At 45.0% G+C, this 13636-nt stretch overlaps 1 protein-coding gene across 2 annotated transcripts; it reads left to right on the plus strand.

The window, feature by feature from the left end:
* Positions 1-609: 609 nt before the first annotated feature.
* CCDC85B (coiled-coil domain containing 85B) lies at positions 610-9534 on the plus strand. 2 transcript variants are annotated; one of them, XM_083165705.1, is made up of 3 exons: positions 637-760; positions 1334-1366; positions 7061-9534. In XM_083165705.1, the coding sequence occupies exon 3, from the start codon at positions 7323-7325 to the stop codon at positions 7926-7928; it is 606 nt and encodes a 201-aa protein (XP_083021831.1). In that variant the 5' UTR covers positions 637-760; positions 1334-1366; positions 7061-7322; the 3' UTR covers positions 7929-9534. The 2 variants fall into 2 exon arrangements, with proteins under 2 accessions (XP_083021832.1, XP_083021831.1); XM_083165706.1 differs by lacking the exon at positions 1334-1366 and having other exon boundaries at positions 610-760.
* Positions 9535-13636: the final 4102 nt, after the last annotated feature.

Here is a 13636-nt window from a genome sequence, read left to right on the forward strand (position 1 = left end):
GCCCATGCATGGTTAGTGCTGACCACGATGGCAGTGCGGTTTGTAGCCCATTGGCTACAATGGGCTACCTCCATCTCAGAATGGTGGTTGCGCCAGAACCCGATGCAATGCTACCCGAGACTGATATATCGGGCAGCATCGCATCCCCCATAGAAACCTACAGTGGAAGCGGCTGCGAGCTGGTCAGGAGGGATCTCAGCAGAAATCGGAGATTCCGCCCGCTGTCCCTCAGTCTTACATTCTGCAGGTACTTATTTATAGCTAACTCCCAAAAACAGGTGTTTTCTAGGAATTAGCTGCAAATATTTTATGATATTTGTATGTTTGTGTGTATATATATATATATATGTGTGTGTATATATATATATCTATATAGATATATATATCTATATATATATATATACACACACACACACACACACACACACACACACACACACACACACACACATCTATATATGTTTGTCTGTCTATCTACATACATACACACACAAATCTATCTATCTATCTATCTATCTATCTATCTATCTATCTATCTATCTATCTATCTATCTATCTGTCTATCTATCTGTCTATCTGTTTCTGTTATACATACACACACAAAACACATCTACTGTGTGTATGATTCAAGCTGGTTCTGTATACAGGATTTCCTGAGCTCTCAGCCTGTGACGTTACACACCTCCCTTCATCTCCCTTCTCCCCCCTTCCTCCCCCAGCTCTCTGGCTCCTACTCTCTCCCCATCAGCTGCAGGAGCAGGTTAGTCTTCTCTTTTTTTATAGCTGATCTGTCTCTCACTATGCTTTCTACTGCTTTATAAACCATTATTACTGGTATCATTCCTGTTTCCTCTTGTCCTCCTGTATATGTATTTCCCTCTGATGTCCTTTCCATATACATCTCCATGTTCCTGATTCTTTTTCATATCTGCATTTGTCTTTCTCTTTGTATTTCTCCATTTCCTTCACCTTGCGTCTCAGCCTGCTGGTCTTGTGCTTCCAGCCTCCCTGCTGCAATCATCCCCCCTTCTCTGTCAATCCTGTGGCCCTGTGGTGAATTCATTGGCTTCAGTAATGATTGTACATTGCTTTTCCCTTAATTCTGCTGAGCATCTTCCATTTTAAGTGAATACCCCCATGCCTGACTGGCTGTATTGTATCTATCAGCATTGCTTTCTGTTATAACTAGGAGGATTTTGCACATCAAAAATCCTTCTTTCATACCTTACACTGCCTACTTCTCATACCGAAATATTATATTATGCCTCAATCAGCTTCTCACATCAATCTAATCTAACATTTCACCCTCCCTCTTTCTGTCATTCTTCCTCAGGTTAAAATGTTTCCTCTTGAATCTCTGCATATGGTACAGTATATATGAATGTTCATATTGTATCCTGATTTATTTCACTCCCTACTGCAGTATAAATCTACCTTTTTTGGATTTTCATTACCTCTGGTGTTCTTGATCCATACAGTCTAATATTGATAATTTTTTCTTTCCACATTTTTATGTTCTTCAAAAATATTTTTATATCAGTCTTCACTACCATGCTCCTACCAATGAACACCCACAGTATGTTTTCTGCACCTTCTCTCATACTTCACTTGACAGGCAGGCACCTAGAACCTGGAACTTCATCTGTTTCACCACCTCATATTGCTTCAGTCTCCTATCCGTCTCACAGCCCTGGGAATATATACTGTCTTATCTATTGAAGAAATAAATGGCCTAAAGAAGTGGTTCCCAAACTTTCTTGAATCACGGCATCTTAGAGTGCCTGGAATTTTTTCATGGCACCCCTAAGAGGGGGGGTACAGTTGTGCTTTTTGTTCAAATATTTTATTATTGCCAGCCACCAGCACTGGTTTTGCCTATCAATTTGACCATAAATGATTTGGTCCTGGACCACCAACCTGAGGCACTCCCCAAGAGCATTGTGGCAACCCAGTCTGTATAGGCACACCGCTTAGGAAATACTGACCTAACAATTATACAGCAACCTGGGGTGTGGTATGACGGGCCGACGGACGGGATTCCTTTGGTCAGTATACTGACATCAGAATCTCTGCCAGGGCACCTGCAACCTGCATCTGTGAGCATGGGTTGATTATATGAATAGACAATGGGATTAAGTACAAAATATGTCTATATAAATTCAAAGACAATGCAAACATAGGCCACTGTACAGGGTAGCAGGATTTGGGGGCGCATTTATCAATATAGAGCAATGCCGGCGCGATTACATCGCCAGACATCGCATTGCGGTATTGTGAAATACCGCTGGTATGTATCATTATAAGGGTGCAGGGACAGGGCTCTGAAAGGAGCCCGTCCCTGCGAAGCCCTGACCCGGAAGCCGGGGGTCTGCACATGTGCGGTAATGCGCTGACCCCCCCCCCCCCCGCGACCCCGCTGACCGCACTGCCTCTCGGGCAGTGCGATGTGTAGCCATAGGCTACAATGGGCTATCGCCACCGGGGGTGCGAAGTCGGGCTGCTTCGCATCCCCCATAGAAACCTACAAGGGATGCGGCCGGCGGTGCTGCAGGGGGGGGGGGGGGATCACAGCAGGGATCAGAGATTCCTGCTGCGGTCCCCTGTGATACATTAGGGGGATACTTAGATTTAGCCGCAAATATTACTTGATAAATGTGCCCCTTGGTGAAATAAACAAAAACAAATAATAAAGTGGACACTAGAGTGCTACACCAATCTAGAAAAATACTTAAATAATCACCTTGAATACCAGATTTTCATTCTGATCAGCCAAATCTGGCAGATGATTATACAGTGTATATACAGTATAGTGTGTATGTATGTGTCTATATATATATATAGATATATACTGTATATATATCTATATATATATATATATATATATATAGAGAGAGAGAGATAAAATCCCCAATCTGCGCTCAGACCAGCGTGAGTAGCACCTGTGAAGGATCCTGTCAGACAGAATCCAGCATATAGATATGAAAAAGAAGGATAGTTTCAGAGGGCGCTAAGAATCAATTCAGTTTATTCAGAACACATATTTAATACATAAAACTGTTATAAAATCACATAAAAAAAATCGCCATTATAGCAAACCAGAAGTACCGTATATACTTGAGTATAAGTCGACCCGAATATAAGCCGAGGCACCTAATTTTACAACAAAAAAACGGGGAAAACGTATTCACTCAAGTGGGACCCTCACTCGAGTATAAGCCGAGGGGGGCTTTTTCAGCATAAAAAATGTTCTGAAAAAGTAGGCTTATACTCGAGTATATATGGTATATAGGAATCACATATACAATTTCATAATATATCAGTGTGGTGTCCTTTTAAGCAATTTGACAACATCTTTCGGACAACGCAGAAGGACCAACGCGTTTCGTCATTCACATGAATGGGGCAAGTGGATAACAATTCAACCATATATTATCTGTAGTCTATCTCCAATGCAATGTATTTAGAGCAATTCCATTGGAGGATATTCCAAATGAAAAAAAGGGAATGAATGTCCGCTATTTGGCTTCTTTCAGGGGATAGGGTATATGCTCAAATAAGAGCTGACGGTCAATTGCTTTAGACAACTGCCAACTCACGTATAGTGGCTGTAGTGGTGTGGTGCATACAGCTGTGATCCCAAACTAGGAGTATATATATATATATATATATATATATACTGCTGGAAGATGCTTGAGACCTATGGCAGGGTCAACAAGTGAGAGGCGGCACTCCAAAGGGCTCCTGGTATTTAAACCATATTTATTTAGTGCAGAAAAAGAAAAAGGTCTACAGCGTCATCTGTCGACGTTTCAAGGCAGTGTCGGCCTTTTCATCAGGACGTGGGTTTGAGAAAGTGCAAAGTGCTGTGGGTCTTTCTTCTTCTACCCACAGCACTTTGCACTTTCTCAAGCCCACGTTCTGATGAAAAGGCCGACACGGCCTTGAAACGTCGACAGATGATGCTGTAGACCTTTTTCTTTTTCTGCACTAAATAAATATGGTTTAAATACCAGGAGCCCTTTGGAGTGCCGCCTCTCACTTGTTGACCCTGCCATAGGTCTCAAGCATCTTCCAGCAGTTCATTGTATTGGAAGGCACCGGGCAAGTTGCAGTATTCAACAGGAGTGCCAAACAACTCAACAAATATATATATATATATATATACGATGCAGGTCAGGGCCGGCACTTCTTGCTGTTGCGGAAAGCCTACTTGCCCCGGTGCCTTCCTGGGTATGAGATACCTTGTATGTAGACAAATCCCCAAAGGGGATCGGCGGCACTCAAAGGACTTGGTAAATGAAGAGTCAAGACCAGGCTGTGGTGGTGTCCAACGTTTCAGTCGGGATTACTTTTTTCAAGAACAGATCACCTCCAGCTCAGACCCCAGCAGGCTGCCACTGGGCTCCCAGCTGTACATCAATCAGCTCGGGCACAGTGGGGCAGCTAAATAGAGGTGCTGGTGTTAGCCTAGCCTTTATATCCGTCCCTGGGGGTGGGGGGAGGTCACGGATGGCAGTGCGGCAATAGGGGGAAAAAAGCAGTGCTCGAAGAAGTGCCAGTATACCATACCGGTGTATATCGGCCCACTTCGAGCACTGAATATATATATATATATATATATATATATATATATATAATTTGTTTTACAGTGTATGTTATGTTAATACAATTGCTGCCATTGATTCTTTTTAAGGAATGAGAGGTCATTTTATTTATCACGCCAAGCAGTACAATATCCAAGGACACTCCGGGTTAGTTTATTGTTCTACAGGCAGTTGCTAGAAAAGCATATCTTTGTTGTGACATTTTATCACAAATATAATTAGAACTGAAATAAAATAAAACCAAAATATGTACAGAATATAGGTTGCTGATTATAATGTAAAACAATAGCTTTCCATGTCAAATACATGCTTTACGCAGTTATGAAATCTATAATTCATACATTTAATACGTTAGCTTTATGCGGGAAAGATAGGTAGAGCTGATCATATGCTTTAATAGATATATTTAAAGGTTCTGATTCAGAGTTGGTCGCAAAAGCAAAATCTTTCTCAAATAGGCAAAAGCAAAACCATATTCACTGCAGGTGGGGCAAACAACATGTGCAGAGAGAATAATACCCCTTTCATACCCCAACTAATACTACAACTAATTACCGGGTACAAGCCGGTTTGACCTGTTAATTAGTGCGATGTGAAAGGGGTCACCGTGTCCCGTAAATGGGTTGCAACACGGTAATACGAACCGGTAAAAAAGAAGAGTTCTTACCGGTTCGTTGCCGTGTTTCTTGGTGGTGTGAACGGGTTAAACAGGTCCATTGACCCGTTTCCCGTTCACACTATGGAGGAGGTAGTGCTTGGAGCAGCACCAGCTCTAAGCGCTGCCTTCTCCCGCTCCCCTGATGATGCGCCGACTCCCCGCCGTGCCCCCGAATGACATCAGCAAAAAGGCAATAATGCTGGTTCGCTGTGGGGATGTGAACATCCCAAAATGCAGGTTAGCGCCGGGACTGAACCGTTTCAAAATCCCAGTGGGACCCTGCATTTTGCGATGTGAAAGCAGTATTAGATTTGGGTGGGGTGTGTTCAAACTGAAATCTAAAGCCCTGTACACATGGAGCGTTTTAAGCCATTATTGTGTGTTCTTGTGTTGTGGGAGATGCATTGTTAGGAAGGCGCTCCTGCGATTATGGCTAAAAATTGCTGGTCTCTGGTGCACAATGAACTGTGCACCAGGGACCAGTGATTTCTAGTCAAAATGAGGTAGAGACAGAATGAGACAAAATTGCTTGCAATTCTTAGCAAAAATTGCTGGTCGCTGATTAAAACCGTACATTGAGCAATATGGTCGCTGAGCAATATATTGCTGAGAGATATTGCTCAGCAACCATATTGCACCATGGGAGAAATTAAATAGGATGAGAGATTCAGAAAGTGGGAGATTTGGTAAGAAATCTCCAGTTTTTTAAAGCGGCAATCATTTACACTGTAAAATCAGACTGGTTTTGCAGTGTGAATGATTGCCGCTTTAAAAAATCTGGAGATTTCTTATTAAATCTCACTTTCTGAATCTCTCATCCTATTACATTTCACCCCATGTGTACACACCTTAAAGCTTGCACATGGTGCAATATATTGCTCAGTGTCCCGTTTTATCAGCGACCAAAGGAGACTCTGCCGGGGAGCTGCATGCTCTCCCGGCAGGAGCTGGACAAGGGAGCACGCACCCGGCTATTTATCGCCCACAGCACATACAAATCACTGGCCATATGGTCGCTCAGCGATCATAATGCCAGCTATATCTGCTTAATATCGCCGCGTGTGCAGTGTAGAAATAAAGCAGCCAGTATTTACCCTACACAGAAATGAAAAAACAATTACCAAAATCTAAAGGCCCAAATACACTAGTGCAATTTGGCCACTTTTCACTCAATTTTGACAGATTGGGCCTAGAAATCAGGTGAGAAGTGGCAATAATCGGATGTGTCTGACATTCAATGTGCGGTCCCATGCGCATCGGATCAGACCCAGAGATTGAACCTGCAGCACACAAGACAAATTGCAGCTGCCAGCGCACATCATGGCTGCTTTTTAGCAGCTGTGATAAGTCAGATCTGATTTTCCTTGAACTCCCCTGGCAGTAAATTGCATGTAAAAATGGATGGAAGGACCCCAGAGAGCTGCTGAGGGAGATCAAGGGAAATCAGATCCAACTTGTGCCCAACAAGTCATATTAATGTATGGGGGCATTAACTCTCTCTGCACATATTACATCTGCCCGATCTGCAGTGAACATGGTTTTGCCCATTTCAGAAAGATTTTTGCATTTGCAATCCATTTGCGAGGCCCATTATACAGTAACTTTTACAGCAGTAGTTTCCTTTATTCCAGCTGCATTCATATGCTGCATCTGTGCTAAACCATGGCAACCAGGCACCTGCTGTCATTCATTTGCAGTAGTCAAAAAAAGTAATTGTTTATTGGTGGTTGTGCACTTGTGTATATATATATACCCTGCCACTATCTACTTGATTAATGTATATTATTCTTCATCCCAGGCACTCTCCGCCTACTCCATCTACATTTCTGTGAGATGAGGAATGTGGACAAGAAGAACAGCTAACAGAAGTCTCCTGGCATCTTGTCAGTCTATCAGGCATTTTCTGGGCTGTGATCTAGTAGTTCTGACACATTTTACATCTTAAACCAGCATTTTCATTGCCCAATTTTGTCATAATATCTTGCGGCTACAGTTGGATTTCAGAAAAGCCACAAAGTTCCTGATTTCAATCACTGCAGCCGCTACACAGGATATACAGGATGAATGAAGAATGTGGGCTGCTGGGTCGGGACCTTTCCAAGGTGACTGATGAAGAAATGCTGTCCCATACCAAGGAAGAACTTGTCAGGAAATTGAGAGAAGAGGAAGCTGAAAAAATGGCAGCTCTCATCCAAAGGGGCCGTCTTATCAAAGAGGTCAACCGTCAGCTCCAAGGCCACCTGACAGAGATTCGGGAGTTAAAACAAGTCAACCATCGTCTTCAGGAGGAAAACAGAGAGCTGAAAGATCTCTGCTGCTTCTTAGATGATGATAGATTAAAAAGCAAAAAGTTAGCTAGTGAATGGCAACTTTTTGGGTATCATGCAGCAAAAGTTTTAAGGGAGGACTTGGGTGGGTATCTGAAAAAACTTTCTGAGCTTGAGCGACGTCAGGATGAGCTTGTGCGGGAGAATTCATGCCTTTCTGAAGTGTTTCTGGCTCTAGAGGAAGATGGGCCATCTATAAGGCATCATGCCAGCCCTGTGGCTTCATCAGAGCTAAGTCTATTACCATGTGGACCACGAGACTTGGGAGATGGGAGCTCCAGTACGGGCAGCGTAGGGAGTCCAGACCAACTCCATGTTGTTTGTTCACCTGATGACTGAAAGTGGGAGATCATTTCAAAATGGTGAATGTATGTAGCTATGAATGAAACATGATTGGCCTTTTAATTGCGACTCTAAGGTCAAATGAACCACTAACAGGGGGAGGGAGGGGGGATTTAGGGTTACAGCTTGGTCTTTTGTATATATTATACGTGTAAAAATTCTAAAGCCATTCATTTTCTGTAAATAAGCAGATGAAAGACCTTTTATGCCCCCATTCATCTGTAGATATACAGGTGAGCAAACGCTCCTTCTCTGATCCCACTAATTTCTATAAATATACAGGTGAACTATTGGTTAGTCTCAACTCCCAATTAACTGCTCTATATACAGGTAACAAATTGCTCATTCTCTAGTCCCAGTCACTTATCTCTTTATACTGGAGATCTATTGTCACTGGTCTGTGTGTGTGTGTGTATATATATATATTATATATACACACACACACACATATGAGCTATAGCTCAGTTACTGATCCCCAATCACTCGCTTCTGTATATGTACAGGTGATCTATAGTTCAGTAACTGCTCTCCAGTCCCTGATACCTGTATATTTGCTGGTGAACTATAGCTCAGTCACAAACCCCAGTCACTGGTCACTGTGTATGTACTGTACAGGTGAGCTATAGCTTTGTCACTGTGTCCCAGTCACTTGTCTTTGTATATATACACAGGTGAGCAATAGCTCAGTCACAAACCCCAGTCACTGGTCTTTGTATATATACAGGTTATATATAGCTCAGTCACTGGTTTCTATATGTATACAGGTGACATATAACTCACTCACTGTTCCCGTTACTGGGCTCTGCGCACACTATACAGTAGGTCAGTCACTGATCCTCAGTCACTCGTCTCTATATATGTACAGGTGAGCTATAGCTCAGTCACTGGTCTCTCTCTATGTATACAGAAGTCACTGCTCAGTAAAGGCTCAGTGCCCCATTTATAAACAGATCACATTTACAGTGTGAACCAGGCAGAATATTACCATCCAGGATGGCATTGTAAAATGCGTTTCTAACGGCCGGATGTATCATGGCTCGCAGGGACAGTCCCTGCGATGTGCTGAGCCGGGCGCAGGGGGGGACTGAGCATGTGCTGACCCTACGCCGAGTTCGCTGACCATACTGCCCCGGCAGCAGCCATAGGCTACAATGGGCTACCGCCATCTCATAATAGTGGTAGCCCAGGAATGCGATGCGCTGCTGCCCGATGTTGATACATTGTGCAGCTTTGCTTCCCCCATAAAAAACTATGGGGGATGCAGCTGGCGGCGGTGCAGGAGGGATCACAGCAGGGATCGGAGATTCATGCTGCGGTCCCTCCTGATACAGTCGGGGGATACTTAATATTTGTGGCTCATCCCTGATAACGGTGTTTTCGGGGATTTAGCCACAAATATTGAATGATAAATGGACTCCTCATCACTGCTCCCCAGTGGCTGATCTTACTATAAAGACATGAGAAAGACGGTTTAACAAGTTCTCCACTGTCACTTTATTATAAGGACATATTCTGATTTGTTTCAAATGTGTTTCTGTAAATAAAATTGCTTTCATTTTAGCCACCGTTTGCTAGGCATTTTACATTAAACTGTCTGATCAGGTGTTTGTTTGCATTTATTTTCCCTGATTGCCTACACAGCCCATTACTGCAACCCATGCACTGTACAGAGCCTAGTATCATTCTGATCCAGCATCAATGATGTTTAGCAGATATGATATTTTGTCTGCACATGGCTCAGGGTAGACTTATATGGCCACCAGGGGAAGAACACAATCTTATATGTGGTTAGACTACCACTTTAGACATCCAAATTTCCAAATAATACAAATTATAAATTGTTAATTAAAAATGTTTCCTTAAATAAAGAAACGCGAGGCAGTATTGTCTTTTAGCACAATGCCCAAAATGTGAACATGAAGCAGATAATGTGAAATCTGTGTCCCAGTTATAAAATGTGTAATAAATGTATTTCATATTAATTATAGTGGTTTGTATTCTGGGAGATTTGTACTGTAGGGAATAGGCCAGGCCGGTGTACAGCCGGTAGGGGAATAGGCCAGGCCGGTGTACAGCCAGTAGGGGAATAGGCCAGGCCGGTGTACAGGCGGTAGGGGAATAGGCCAGGCCGGTGTACAGTCGGTAGGGGAATAGGCCAGGCCGGTGCATAGCCGGTATGGGAATAGGCCAGCCCGGTTTACGGTTGGTAGGGGAATAGGCCAGGCTGGTGTACAGTCGGTAAGGGAATAGGCCAGGCCGGTGAACAGCCGGCAGGGGAATAGGCCAGGACGGTATACTTTCGGTAGAGGAATAGGCCACAACAGTGTACTGCCATAGGGGAATAGGCCAGGATGGTATACAGTAGGTAGGGGAAAAAGCCAGGATTGTGCATGGTGGGTAGGGGTATAGTCCAGGACAGTGAACTGCCGTTAGGGGAATAGGCCAGCAGGGTGTACTGTCGGTAGGGGAATAGGCCAGCAGGGTGTACTGTCGGTAGAGTAGGCCAGCAGGATGTACTGTCGGTAGGGGAATAGCCTAGGCCAGCAGGGTGTACTGTCAGTCGGAGAATAGGCCAGCAGGGTGTACTGTTGGTAGGGGAATAGGCCAAGAGGGTGTACTCTCAATGGGCTAACAGGCCAGGATAGTGTATTGTAGTTAGGGGAATAGGCCAGGATGGTGTATGGTAGGTAGGGGAATAGGTCAACAGGGTGTACTGTAGTTAGGGAAGTGGGCCAGTATGGTGTATGGCAGGTAGAGGAAAAGGTCAGGACAGTGTACTGTAGTTAGGGAATAGGTTAGGAGGGTTTACTGTTGGTAGGAGAATAGGCCAGGAGGTTGTACTGTTGTTAGGGGAATAGGCCAGCTGGATGTACTGTAGTTAGCAAATAGGCCAGGATGGTGTACGATAGGTAGGGGAATAGACCAGCAGGGTGTACTGTAGTTAGGGGAATAGGCCAGGACGGTGTACGGTAGGTAGGGAATAGGCCAGCAGGATGTACTGTAGTTAGGGGAATAGGCCAGGATGGCGTACGGTACGTAGGGAATAGGCTAGCAGGATGTGCTGTAGTTAGGGGAATAGGCCAGGATGGTGTACGGTAGGTAGGGACTTGGACAGCATGATGTACTTAGGGGATAGGCAGATGGTGTACGGTAGGTAGGAAATAGGCCAGAAGGATGTACTGTTAGAGGAATATGCCGGTACGGTAGGTAGGTAGGGAATAGGCCAGCAGGATGTACTGGTTAGGGGAATAGGCCAGGACGGTGTAGGGTAGGTAGGGTATAGGCCAGCAGAATGTACTGTAGTTAGGGGAATAGGCCAGGATGGTGTACGGTAGGTAGTGAATAGGCCAGCAGGATGTACTGTAGTTAGGAGAATATGCCAGGATGGTGTACGGTAGGCAGGGAATAGGCCAGCAGGATGTAGTGTCATTAGGGAAATAGGCCCAGACGGTGTACGGTAGGTAGAGAATAGGCCAGCAGGATGTGCTGTAGTTAGAGGAATAGGCCTGGATGGTGTACGATAGGTAGGGAATTGGACAGCAGGATTTACTTAGGGGATAGGCCCAGACGGTGTACGGTAGGTAGGAAATAGGCCAGAAGGTTGTACTGTAGTTAGGGGAATATGCCTGGACGGTGTACAGTAGGTAGGGAATAGGCCAGCAGGATTAAATGTAGTTAGGGGAATAGGCCAGCACCGTGTAGGGTAGGTAGGGAATAGGCTAGCAGGATGTGCTGTAGTTAGGAGAATAGGCCATGATGGTGTACAGTAGGTAGAGAATTGGACAGCAAGATGTACTTAGGGGATAGGCTCAGACGTGTACGGTAGGTAGGAAATAGGCCAGAAGGATGTACTGTACTTAGGGGAATAGGCCAGGACGGTGTACGGTAGGTAGGGAATAGGCCAGCAGGATGTAGTGTCGTTACGGGAATATGCCTGGATGGTGTACTGTAGGTAGGGAATAGGCCAGCAGGATGTACTGTAGTTAGGGGAATAGGCCAGGACGGTGTAGGGAATAGGCCAGCAGAATGTAGTGTCATTAGGGGAATAGGCCCAGACGGTGTACGGTAGGTAGGGAATAGGCCAGCAGGATGTGCTGTAGTTAGGGAAATAGGCCAGGATGGTGTACGGTAGGTAGGGAATAGGCCTGCAGGATGTGCTGTAGTTAGGGGTATAGGCCCAGACGGTGTACAGTAGGTAGGGAATAGGCCAGCAGGATGTGCTGTATTTAGGGGAATCGGCCCAGACGGTGTACGTTAGGTAGGGAATAGGCCAGCAGGATGTGCTGTAGTTAGGGGAATAGGTCCAGACTGTGTACAGTAGGTTGGGAATAGGCCAGCAGGATGTGCTGTAGTTAGGGGAATAGGCCCAGACGGTGTAGGGAAGGTAGGGAATAGGCCAGCAGGATGTGCTGTAGTTAGCGGAATAGGCCCAGACAGTGTACGGTAGGTAGAGAATAGGCCAGCAGGATGTGCTGTAGTTAGGGAAATAGGCCCAGACGGTGTAGGGAATAGGCCAGCAGGATGTGCTGTAGTTAGCGGAATAGGCCCAGACAGTGTACGGTAGGTAGAGAATAGGCCAGCAGGATGTGCTGTAGTTAGGGAAATAGGCCAGGATGGTGTACAGTAGGTAGGAAATAGGCCAGCAGGATGTAGTGTTGTTAGGGGAATAGGCCCAGAAGGTGTATGGTAGGTAGGAAATAGGCCAACAGGATCTACACTAGTTAAGGGAATAGGCCAGGACAGTGTTCGATAGCTTGGTATTGTTTTTTTCTTTCTTTTTAAACAAATGGAACGCTTGTCTCTGCTGCAGTTCATCTGGACTGAGAACTGTGTTGGCAATGTCCTCAGGATCTTGAGAGTTTCTTGTTATTGGCATTTTGCAGTTTATCATATCTTCAGCGTATTCACAGACCAACACCAGCCCAGTTTCTCTATGTACATAATCAATAACTGTTATTGTCTCACTCTGTATATAAAACACAAACACATATATGCATATACTGTACAGTATGTTTTTTTATAAATAGTTAAAAGCCCATTATAATGACGGCTTCTGCAATGTACTTTGAGCTGTGACAGTTTTCAGCCCAAAAACTCTTCACCCCACCACCAGTCCTTTTCTACTACTACCTCCAAGCCCTGTCTTTACAGCTCCCTTTCTCCATACCCATCAAGTTTGAAACAGATGTGTCCCTGCAAAATTTGCGTTCACTTTCTATTTTGACCTATTTTAGCATTTGGTCCGCTGAGTGGCCTCTAGTGGTCACTGACGGTACTTCACATCATAGAGGTTAGGAGTAGTATATCTTATATATTTGGCTACATCTGTCACTCAAAATGTGTGAGTGTGTCTATAACGCTGGGTGGAGCCTCTGACTCCGCCCACACACACTCACATAGTGACAGAGAACCAGCCCAGAGCCCACAGTGCCAGACACCCTCTGCCTCCCCATGCTCAGTGGCGTAGCTTGTGTAAGGCAGCCCCCGCCACTGCTTGGAGGAGCGGGGGCTGCGTGGGCGCCGGAAGCCTCTCACTCTAACCTGCACAGCTGAGATGAGGTCCGTCCTGTCTCTACCTCCCTTCCTACCAGCAGCAGCAGCAGTACACAGGCAGGAAGTTCGTCTGTGTACACAGTACACACAACTTCCGTCCCTCCGCGCAGGCTGGGCAGCTGCAGCATCGTCCCTCTCCCTGCTTTCTGTTC

Source organism: Crinia signifera, chromosome 11, assembly GCF_055691185.1.
Source record: "Crinia signifera chromosome 11, ASM5569118v1, whole genome shotgun sequence".
Taxonomy (NCBI): Eukaryota; Metazoa; Chordata; class Amphibia; order Anura; family Myobatrachidae; genus Crinia; species Crinia signifera.

What these genes read in the sequence shown, in the direction of transcription:
- CCDC85B (XM_083165706.1), top strand. Translation starts at nt 7,323, where the DNA reads ATGAATGAAGAATGTGGGCTGCTGGGTCGGGACCTTTCCAAGGTGACT.